This window comes from Pristis pectinata, chromosome 7, assembly GCF_009764475.1.
Source record: "Pristis pectinata isolate sPriPec2 chromosome 7, sPriPec2.1.pri, whole genome shotgun sequence".
NCBI lineage: Eukaryota > Metazoa > Chordata > Chondrichthyes > Rhinopristiformes > Pristidae > Pristis > Pristis pectinata.
In genome coordinates, this window is record NC_067411.1 from 19,717,408 (window position 1) to 19,729,512 (window position 12,105).

At 39.5% G+C, this 12,105-nt stretch overlaps 1 protein-coding gene across 9 annotated transcripts in view; it reads right to left on the reverse strand.

The window, feature by feature from the left end:
- acsl1a (acyl-CoA synthetase long chain family member 1a) overlaps positions 1 to 12,105 on the reverse strand; it is a 134,017-nt gene that overhangs the window by 78,298 nt on the left and 43,614 nt on the right. The window contains exon 1 of one of the 9 annotated variants that reach the window (XM_052019608.1): positions 6,306 to 6,340. The exons of 6 other annotated variants lie outside the window; for them this stretch is intronic. In XM_052019608.1, the coding sequence (XP_051875568.1) occupies positions 6,306 to 6,318 (13 nt within the window). In that variant the 5' untranslated portion in view covers positions 6,319 to 6,340. Of the gene's footprint in view, positions 1 to 1,555; positions 1,585 to 3,787; positions 3,894 to 6,305; positions 6,341 to 12,105 lie in introns of those variants that run through there. 2 more of the 9 variants (XM_052019614.1, XM_052019617.1) reach the window with 2 other exon arrangements.

The window sequence follows — 12,105 nt, forward strand, 5'->3', positions numbered from 1 at the left end:
TTGCAGTTTTAAAATCTTTCTTATATAGGCATTTAAAAACTTCAAAACACGAATTTAAAAAAAACACAAATAAACTCAAAACAATAAATTGAAAAAAAACTAAGCTAAGTTAAAAATGAAACTACTTTTCCCTTTGGAGACACAAGATACTGCAGATGCTGGAATCTGCAGCAACAACCTGCTGGAGGAACTCATCGGGTCAGGCAGCATCTGTGGAGGGAAATGGACAGAAGATGTTTCAGGTCGAGACCCTTCATCTGGACTGCCTGACCTGCTCAGTTCCTCCAGCAGTTTGGTTTTTGCTATTCCTCCCTTTGTCTCTTAATCTGCAGTCCTACAATCAATACTGAACTCAATGGGGTGTCAGATCCCCTTTCAAATTTAACTCAGTGGAGGATCCAAGAGATGATGATTCCTCAGTACAAATACTGGGGAGTCCTAGCAGGAGTAGACTCTGCTATTGTGTTCAGTGGTGACACAAACTAACAGAGCACAGAACATAGAACAGTCTATCACAGTGGCTCACAAGTCTGCACTGAACACTGTGCCAAATTAAACAAACTCTCTTCTGCCTGTACATGATCCATATCCCTCCATTCTGTGCATATTCATGTGTCTAACAGCCTCTGAAATGCCACCATATCTGCTTCCACCACTACCCCTGGCACCTACCACTGTGTTAAAAATTGACTGGCACTTCTCTGTTAAACTTTCACCGTCTTATCTTAAAGACATGTCCTCTAGTATACGATATTTCTACCCTGGGAAAAAGATTCTGACTGTCTACTGCCTCTCATAATTTTAACTTAAATAGATTCAATGTTCCAAATCTGCCAGAAAATAACCGACATTGCTAGTTAAATGGCAAAATATCAACTGTTTTAAACCCCATTTCCTGGTATATTTTGTGAGCCTTAATGAAAGAGTCTAAAAGAAAAATATAAAATCATGCATACAATTAAGCTTCGTTTCTTAGATTCAAGATATCAATTATCCTATTGAACAGCAGAGGGAGGATTTAATGGGAACATACTTGTCAAGAGGCACTTTCATAAGCCATAGTGACACAATGGAAGGATATGTCTGATGAATTCAGAATATTAAACATCATGCCAGATAATTTCTTTGTGTTTACTTAATGTCCCTACATCCCCAACACTAATAACATCTCTTAATGCAGTTTTGAAAAGTATAATTTTTGGACAGTACAACTCTGACAACACACACAAAGCTGTTAAATCCCAAGGTACAGCTTGAGTATAAGAATCCAAACCAGAGCCTGTGCCCTGTAGTAACCTTGAAGTCAGCCACTTAATTGTCTCTTTGGCTGGAAGCCAAACAGGCAGCTGTGCTCCTCCCACTCTTCTACAAACTCACAATGAACTTAGTTCTATGTAGTAAAGGTCAGCATGGATGCCTGGCAATTGTTTTGCGCTACTCGCGTGTGTAGAGAAGTCACAGCTGAATGAATAAACAGAGAGTAGATACTGAGTAGGGAATAGTTTACCATTGTACTGTTCCACATTTATACATTGCTCTCAATAATACAACTTACAAAGTGAGCTTTCACTTGCACTGTACCAGCTTTTTCTTCCCACTACCACTTTTGGTTCTACCAGTGCTGTTGCGACCAATGTCAAGTTACTGAAGATCAAAAATATTTTGCAACTGTTCAGTGCAAAGTTCAATATTGTAATCCCATTTGACCTTTGAAAGGATTCAATGCCCTTGCCCTTAATTCTAAAACCTCTCCTCAGATGTGCACTGAGACTTAACTTGCTGGTCCGGAGGCCATTCCATGCACCCGCTTTCACCAGCCATATTATCACCTCCAAGTAGCCTGACCCTCTTCATGCCACTGAGAGGTTTTTCCACATCTTGCCACTCCAGGTACTGGAACATCACATAAATCAGAATCAGGTTTATTATCACTGAGTTATACGACATGAAATTTATTGTTTCATGGCAGCAAAATCCTTCACATTAATCCACAAAGACTTCATTCTATGCCACACAAAATCTTGCTCAGCTATCACTCAAACACTTCAACAAGCTTCCTCACTTCCCTAGCAGCCTCTCTACATTCTGTGGAAAGTTCCTCAAGCCTTGCCAGCATCCTCTGCCAAAGCTGGTGCTTCACATGCTCCTTCCTGCACTAATAACAGGCAGAACCTACACTTGTTACACCAAGTGCCACGTTCAAAGTTTCTCCTTAAGAGTCCACCTACAACCACTTTTCATAAGTGCTCAACTTCCTTGAGTCAAGCCCTGGATTGTGAGGTACATTTGGGGCTTACTATTATGCTTAAAGTACTGTTGCTACAGAAGCAATTTTACAAGTGAATTTCCTAATGATCTCCAGAACTAAACAAAAAGGGGAGAGGGCAACAGATCAAAGACTTAAAATAATGAGTTACCTTTCAGAGCATATTAATATATAGAAAATAAACAATCTGTAGAGCTCCTCATGCTATTGAAAGATACTTGGAAAACATATGCTACTATTTTATAACAGCCCCACCCTTTTAGAAAAATGCAGCCATAAATGTTTTTTTAATTACTTAACCTTAGATTGCTTTCAAAGATTAAAATACCACATACTCCTTTCAAACCATGGAGTGAGTTCTACTGCAGTGACAGATAGTAAATTATAAGTTTGCTGAGTTTTATATTGAGATATGATTACATAATAAACAGGAGAAGTAAGTCATTGGAGCTAGCTTTACTTGTGGGCATATTTTGGTCTAAGCTGCCTCTATAAGACATACTGCTGACAAACACTTCTAGAATAACCACATTTTGATTTCCCAACTTGCATGGCAAAGATCAACATATAGTAGAGTTAACTGTTGTAATTTAATGTCATTTCTGCAGTCCCCCTGAAAAGATATTTCCTTTAACAATTCATATTTTTTTAAAAATTACATTTTCATATCATCGGGAGACTAACTAAAATTGAGGGTCAAAAAAGTTTGGGTCTGCACACCCACAACCACTTTAGAGAGGCAGAGAGACATAGAAATTCACTGAAAATAGGACACTCTCCAATTTCCAACAGACTGCAAATTAGTGTAAAAACTAATTTTCTGCAAATAGGCATCTAGCAGTATCACCAAAACTAGAGTATGAACCTGCAAGAAAGATTGAAAACCTTTCAACATCATTGGTTTTGGATCCATATACTTCAAAGTATTTAAAGCAAATTATATAAAATATGTAGCAGAAAGACCACATAGCAATTGCAAGAAAATACCATTCAAAGAGTTTGAAGATTTAAAGAGTTACACAATGGGATCAGTGCTTGAAAAAAAAATGTAGCGGCAAAATCTGAGCACACTGAATTACAATTTAACAGGGCTTTGGAAATTCAAAACTGCTTAAATATGCTTATACATACCAAATTGGTTTAAAATAGGATATGTAGATTGCAAAAAACATGCATTGCCCATTGTCAAAAACACTGATTTTCTGTTCTCAAAGTGCAGTCTTATGTCTTTGGCGTTAGTTAACATACTTGGTTGGTACAAAGAGAACACGGGGGGAAAAAAATGTGTTAATGGGACACAATGACCTCTTATTGGTTCTGAAAATACATTTGAGCAAGAGCTCAGTGAGCAAAGGTCACGGCCAGCCAGTCAGGCCACAGGAAGTGCTACAACTGATCTCTGCATCAACAAGCTTAGGGAGAACAGAGGAAGATGGAAGAATTTAATCATTTTGATTTCACAATCCCAATTTAAAATATACATCTGTAATTATAAGACAGATATAAAAACCAGACACTTACATCAAAATCCTGTTGTCAAACAGCTAACTGGCACTCAAAGCTCTTGTGTTTCCTGTCCCAGCTTATTTTTCCTACACATCATTCTTATCCATTGGTTGGGCAGCCAATTTTGACTGCGAGCTGGACAACAAATTTAACATTCATCCATCAGAATCAGGTTTATTATCACTGACATATGTTGTGAAATTTGTTGTTTTGTGACAGCAATACAGTGCAAGACAAAGATATAAAAATTACTTTAAGTTACAAAAATAAATAAATAGTACAAGAGAGGAATAACGAGGTAGTTCATGGACTGTTCAGAAATCTGATGGCAAAGGGGAAGAAGCTGTCCCTGAAACATTGAGTGTGGGTCTTCAGGCTCCTGTACCTCCTCCCTAATGGTAATAACATGAAGAGGGCATGTCCCAGGTGGTGAGGGTCCTTCATGATGGATGCCGCCTTTGTGAGGCACCGTCTCTTGAAGATGTTGCAGATGGCGGGGAGTGTTGTGCCCGTGATGGAGCTGGCTGAGTCTACAACCCTCTGCAGCCTCTTTTGATCCTGCTCATTGGAGCCTCCATACCAGGTGGTGATGCAACCAGTCATAATGCTCTCCACTGTACGTTGCTCATGGGATGTGGACATCATTAGCAATGTTAGCAGCTTTGATTTGCTATTCCTAATTGCTCCTGAATTGAAGAGGCAGTTAAAATTCAATGATATTGGTGGATCTGAAGACATGGCATGAATGGGTGTTTTTCATCTCTGAAAGGTATTAGTAATGGATTTTACTTTCATGATCACCATCACTTATACCAGTTGTTTGTTATTACTTTTATTTAAATTTCCCAGCTAATGTGATGATTCAACTCATGCCTCCAAATCAATATAGTTCAAGCCTTTGGATACTAGATCGGGAATAATATCGTAAAACTAACTCCAATTAAATGAACCATATGAGTCATCACTTAGAGCTGGACTGCTTTGCTGCAATAATTGAAACAAAGCCAAAATACACAATCAAAGTGTGACACTACTCCACAATCAACCTGTCAAAACTTTGATATTTCAAATAATTTATCATGAATTTCAAGTCCTTATAATTAAGCAATTACATATAAATGATGTCAACATATTGATACTATTAAATTATCCAGACAAGCAGGATGTATTCCTATAGAACCTAGTACCAGAGGTCAGGCATTGCTAAAATTCACACCTAGATTACAACGTATTATTGTCTAGCTGGAAACAATGCTTCTGCCAACAATGATTATGCTTCTAATGATGCAAACTCAATCAGAAAATAAAGACAGCCTTGGCATAAAAAGACAGGCTTTGAACCTACTCTTCTCCTTTACAAGAAGCCTCCGGGGAGGAGGATAGCTTGCTTCCACTCCAGTTCTGTGGGTTCTGGGGTGTCAATAAGGGAACCGCAGGTGCTTCCACAGATGGGGTAGGAGGTGCTTGATAAGATGGTGATGGGGGGGGGGGGGGGGGGGGGGGCGGGGGGGGGGAGGCGGGGTAGTACCTGGTGAGATGATGCACCTCTTCTGTCATTTATGACATTGCATAACAGCTGTTGTTTTTACTTTATACAAGCAATGGCAATTAGTCACATGTACATCAAAACACACAGTGAAATACATTGTTTTTTGCGTTGAGTGTTCGGGGGCAGCCCACAAGTGTCGCCACGTTTCTGGCACCAACACAGCATGCTCACAACTTCCCAACCTGTAGATCTTTTGGAAGGTGGGAGGAAACCTGAGCACCCAGAGGAAACCCACGCAGACACGGGGAGAACGTACAAACTCCTTACAGACAGCGACAGGAATTGAACCCGGGTCGCTGGCACTGTAAAGCGTTACACTAACCGCTACACTACCATGCCTGCCTTTGGGCATTATATAATTGCATTTCAAACATGGTAACAATGCCTAAAATGCAGTACAAGTGCCAGAAAAAGCAATGACAAATTGTTCCATCTAAGCGTCTTCATAGATCAAAAAAAATACCTAGTATTAGAATGAGCCGTAAGAAGTCAACCATGTCTGCTACAGGAAGCCAAAGATAATGCACAAGACTATATGTAATATAGAAGAAAATGAAATCATGACAGTAAAGAACTTTGACAAAATTCTAAAAAAGACTGGCAACACAGGTGTGGCAATGTTAATTCAGCAGATTAAAAATTTCTTTCAAATAAAAAAAAGTGACAATATGCTAGAATGTGGTCTAGAGCCACTGCGTCTAGTCGATGCAACTCATTTCTTCTAAACACATTATCTTCAACTTGTCGTGACATCAACTTTGCCCTACATAATTGATTTCTGACAAATGAATAACTATGTGCAGAACATCAAGAAGTTCTTGCGAAATTTCTCCATGACCTGCTTAATAAAAACATACATTCACAAAATCAATCAAGTGTTACAATTAGCGAACTCAACTCCAGCTATCCAAATTCCAAAAGCAACATTCCACACTCACTAATCCACAGCATGTTACGTTCACATATGCATGTAGTCCAACTCACATTTTCTCCCCATCTCACCCCGATTATATTCTCTAGAAAACTGCAACCAGTTTTGGCTGACTCACAGTGCAAAGGGCAAAAATCCGCTACCTCATCCAGAAGCAAAGGCCATACAGATCGCAAATAAACCTTTGACCTCTCCCACCAGGAATGACCCCTGACAATAACAGGTTTTGGAAAAAGGAAACCCTAACATCCAAAACTGCTGTCATCAAGCAGCTAATCATAATGAAGAACTCTCAGACCACGGGCTAGGAAGTTGAAACCAAAAGCACTGTTATTAAACTCAGATTTTTCATATTTTACAGAGAGTGGAATAAATATTCAAACACACAAAGGATTCAATGGAAGCTGAAATACCAAATGCCTTAAAAATTTGAAATTGTAATATCCACGGTATTCAAATATTTGTTAGAATTATACTCCACAGAGGGGAAAATATTATACAGCATAGTCTCAAAAGAATTTAAATAAATTCTTGGAGGCAAAGTACACCTAAAGAACAGTTGGACAGGTACATAGATTGGGAAGATTTAGAAGGTTATGGGCCAAATACTGGCAAATACTGGGACTAGCTTGGATGGAGCATACTGGTTGGCATGGACCAGTTGGGCTGAAGGGCCTGTTTCCATACTGAACAATTCCATGACTGAGTAGAGAGAGAGGAGGAAAAATATGTGCAAATACCAAAATCGCTGGTTTCAGAAAAAAAATTCAGCCCGTCCTATAATTATATCGCAAATATATTTTCAAATGAGTTTGCGCTGGGCAATTATTGTTCTAATATGGCAATGTGCAGAATCAATGAGACAGAATTGTTTAAGCATTCGCAAAGTCATTTATTTACAAAGTTCAAGTATGATAATGGTCAAAATACCAAACAGGATGACATTCCCTTGGGAGGACAAGAGATTAATCCACTGACACAGGAATGAGATTGAACGATTTTAGCAGACTTGCAGCAAACATAAAAGATTAAGAGGATAAAGATGGTGCAAAGATGGGAGTGGAGATGCATCAAACTGTCATGAGTGTCATTTGTATATTATAACGTAAGAAGAGCCTAGGTTTAGCAAATTGCAAGGAGCTGTGGGCAGGATCATTACCTTGTATACATACTTTTCCAGGTTCAAAATTATGTTCAAAATCATCTAGAGTTAAATAGAATTATACATGTGATTAATTTAAGGTTAAAAAGCCTGCAAGAAAACTACAAATGGGATAATCATCAATACAGATGAAAATGAGCTCCTTTGAGTGATTACCAGAGTGAGAGAGAGAGAGGGATAGATCTGTGTTAAAGGTTAAAAATGTGTGAGGTCATCAGAGCAGAGAGATCAAGTTAGTGCATGGTACTTTGTAGTACAGGCAACGCTCCTGTTACTGGGGGCAGATGGGGAAGGGGGAGTACATTCCGAGAAAACAATTTTCCATAATGCAAAGTCACATCATCTGCATGTGCATCAAGAAAAAAAAATAAAATTTGTGCTTATTTATTTGTTTTTTTTTGGTGAGAGTGAATTTTTATGCCATAATCAAAGATTTTTTTTTGGTAGTGATTTGTGAATTCTGTAAGGGCAAATCTCCATTACTTGAACTGCTGTAACACGGGGGTCTCTTGTGAGACAAGTTTAAGATCTCCAAGGACAAAGACTCTGAACACAGCCTTAGAGTTAAATGATTTACTTACAAAGGTAAACATGGGAAAAGGTAACGGGGCCACTGTCACGAACCAGCAACAAAAGAAACACACTGAGCATGATTCAGTGTTAAAAACTATTTTATTAATCACTACTTATGACCATATGTAAAATAAAAGTAAAAATGTTAGTATGTCAGAATTCAAAAGTGTTAAACCTTGAACGTGAACCCCAAAAACTAAACTCTTCGTGTGTGTGTGTGGCAAAGTCCCAAACTCCAAGTTCAGGAATGGTTCTTAAAGTTCAGTTCCACAAGCCATAAGGTGAAACATGAGCAAGGGCTGAAGATAAGACGTAGACGTAGAGAAACATAGAGAGAGTAAATACGAAATCCAAATGTTCCATGATGGAACCCAAACGACACTTCAGTGTTTACTCAGTAGTGACTTCCTCACCCTGAAAAGCATCCGAATCGTGGTCGTCCACACACAAATACCTGTTTCCTTCTACAGGTCAGCAACAAAGTGAACTCCACCGGATTACTTCCAATTTCCATACATGGATTTCTAATGGCAGATACAGTTATTGTTTCTCATCCATCGATAGAGAACACTAGCAGGCTGGTGTCTCTCTCCCTTCTCTCTCTCTCTCCTTTCTTCTTCTGACTTCTTCAACAACGTCATTAGGTCCTTTATCTTCTATTGACGTAAGCACGCCACACACACACACACACACACACACACACCCACACACACACAATCTAAAAGGGACATTCCCTGAGTCCGTAACAGCCACACACACTGGTGAAAGTGAGCACGGGAAAATCTCAACGAGAGTAAGATGAGCACACAACGAACTGCGTACAAACAGTCAAGGAAAAGCAATATGCTACCCGCCACCCCTTGACTCAGTGCAGGCACAGCTCTATGCTACCAGGGATATTAACTAATTTCTCCAGTGCCATTACAGTTCCTCGACCTGGAGTGAAGCAGACGCTCCTAACTCCACCAAACAGTGCACAGCTTACCAACAAGGCATCCCTCAGAGACAAAAGAGACAGAACCAAGCATGTGGCACTCTTTATAGTGCTGGAGGGCTGGGGGGTCCAGCCCATGTAGTCCAAACAGGCCAACGGCCCGAGGCCAGGTACAAAGGTGCTTAAAAGGACCGATGGTTCAGGTGCGCCCTGATGAGTGGGTGGAGCTAAACCTTGATTGACAGTGGTGCGTCTTCCAACCAGGTAGGGGCAGTGCTGTCATCCGATGAGGTAGGGGCACTGTTGTCACATGACAACCACGACCTCCACAATACAGGGTCATCTGTATCTTACATCATATAATCTTCAGTAGTTTATTGTAATATTTCCATATGACATTGGAGGCCATTTGACCAATAAGTCTATCCCATCAGTCCCATTCCCCAATTTATAACCTCTTGTATGCCCATCAATCCTTCCCCCACCCCCCCCCCCCCCCAAGATTCTCTTACCACCCGCTTAAGGGCAATTTAGAGTAGCCAATTAATCTAGCAGCATATCTTTGGGATGTGGGAGGAAACCCGATCAATATGCAAACTCCACATAGGCAGTACCCAAGTTTAGAATTAAACTTGGTTTGTGCAGCAATGCTCGAACTGCTGTGCTACTACTATTTGTAGAGCTTGAACCAATAGGAGGAAAATGGAGGTTAGAACAGGGCAGTACTTAGGTGGGAAATTACTGCTGAAAAGGTACTGGGTACAGATCATTACAGCTCCAACCAATCCTATCAAAGAGACCAAGGAATGGGAAAATCAAAAATGGATAAAAACCTGTATAGTTGTTACCATTTTGGCTGAGAACATGGTAGTTAACGTGGGAATATTAGGAAAAATATATACAGCAAAAGGAAGAAAAGTTGAAAGGATGCAGTAATAGTAATGACGAAAGAATTGTTACAGACTGCACAAGAGACAGAAGAAAGGACAAGAATGTAGACAAGATGCAGTATGTTAGAACCAGTAACATTTGACATCAGCGTGGCAAATTGTAGGGAAAATGGAAAGAAAATGTTTCAGGAATGTGGTGGTTTAAAGGCAGTATTCTGGGTGTTGTAGGAGCAACATAAGGAAGCTGGAGCACATGCTGACCATTCAGCAGGCAAGGAAGAGATTGAATAGCGCAGTAGTCAGAGACCAGGAAGTTTTAACTTGCACTATGACAGGAGCTGTAGAGGAAGGGAATATTTTAGACAATGTGGTAGGAAGGTGGAAAGAGAATGTTGTGGAAGTTGACAGCTACAATGTAATTGACTCATAATTAAAGGAAAAGGCAAGAGATTGACAAACCCCTCAGATTGGGAGGAGGTGCAATAGGTCACTCTTTGTGCACAGAAGTATTAGCAACAATGCTACTGAAGAGGTACTGACTGTACAAGGGAAAGGAGGAAGACCCAGAAGCATTTACTGATAGATTGTGGCCTATTCATAATGAACAATGAGGAAGTGAATTGACTTGTAATCAATTGGCAGGAGACAGTCTTCACTAATGGTTGAGAACGAGAGAGCGTGAGATCAAGAGAGCGCGAGAGGAATGTAAAGGCTATTAGATCTTTGCCAAGTTTCCACTGGGTTAATAAATTAATCCTACATTCCATCTAAACTAATTATCTATCAGGGAGCTTCTGTGTTATTTTATGTGAAAAATGTTTCAGAAACTCATTTTAAGCAACAGTCTCTTTAAGAAGCTGCGTGAATGAGAAGTTGTGCGAAGCTCCACCTACTTTCTTCTCTTTTCCATTGGAATGTGCGTATAGTTCATTAGCAGAAATAAGTTTCCTTCAAAGTTTTAAAATTTATATGGTTTTCAAAAAGTTACTCACCAAAAAGGAAAGATCAATCAATTAAGGAGGTTTGAAATGAAAGACAGTGGCATATTCTATATTGACCAAAGGATTTTCTTATACAGTTGTGTACAGAATGAAGAGTTTGAATTCCCAAGATCAGTTTCCATCCTCAAAGGATTAAAACTATAGCTGTGGACCAGTGACTGGTCAGCAAACAATTAAGTTCTGTAAAATAAAAATTGTTTTGACTTGGTTACAGTGAGCAACTGCCTTTGATTCATATAATACAAATTAAAAAGTGTACTTCTACTTAGTACCAACTGGAACTTTTAGTGATAAACAGTTTAGTTGGTTACCAAGATATTGTAAAGAGTATTCAGCACTGGGTTATTTTGAGAGAACAATTTGAGCTGGAATAAAGGATGAACACAGGGAACTGAGAGTGCTTAGAGTTGCTGAAGGTGACAGATTTTCGGTTAGCTGCATGTTCCTGAACATATACCTTGATCCTGATCCAAATGAGCCAAACATATAATTGGTGGCCAGGACACAACATCCAAAAGAAAAGGAATCGTCTAAAAGGATGAACTTGACCTAGATACATGTGCCCCCATCCTTACAATGAAATGGCGCATGCTACACCAGCTTGTGGTATTGATTGGGACAAGCATCCTTGGACCATATTCCATAACAGTAACGGCAGACAGGTCTAGAATAGCCATCTGACACTCCTGGCAAATGCCCGAGGAGGCAGTGCACTCAACGAGCTGGAGGGCTGGTTTGCTGGTCTTTGTGAGAAGTAAAACAGCAAATGTAATCAATGTCAAAATGACAAACATTCTATCCACTCCTTGCTTTTATTTATTTTTATTTGCTCTGATTTGTAAGCTTTACTTATGACATCACTGTATTTCTCAAAACCTTGTCGTTCAACAACTTCAACTTGATCTGTGGGCCAGGGCCATGTTTTAGTCCCCATCCATCACTGACTCCTTCCCAGTGCAAACTCCCCGTCAAGGGAAAAGGGAACATTGTGGGAGTACTAGGAGTACCAGTAACAAAAACACTATCTGTTCTGCTGCATGGAAATCATATTGTTTTACTCCAGCCTAACCTGTAAGGCTGGAGGCATGGAGATTTTATTAAACATGATCAAATAAATGAAATGGCAATAGAGAGGTTAAAAAAGCAAATACATTATCATGTAGATCATTTCAGATAGGATATTTGACCCTTAGAAAATATCTGAGAGGTGATGAAATAATTTAACCAGTCACAAAAGCAAGTCAATAATAACACCCAACACAAAATAATCAACAAATTAAGAAAGAGATTTAT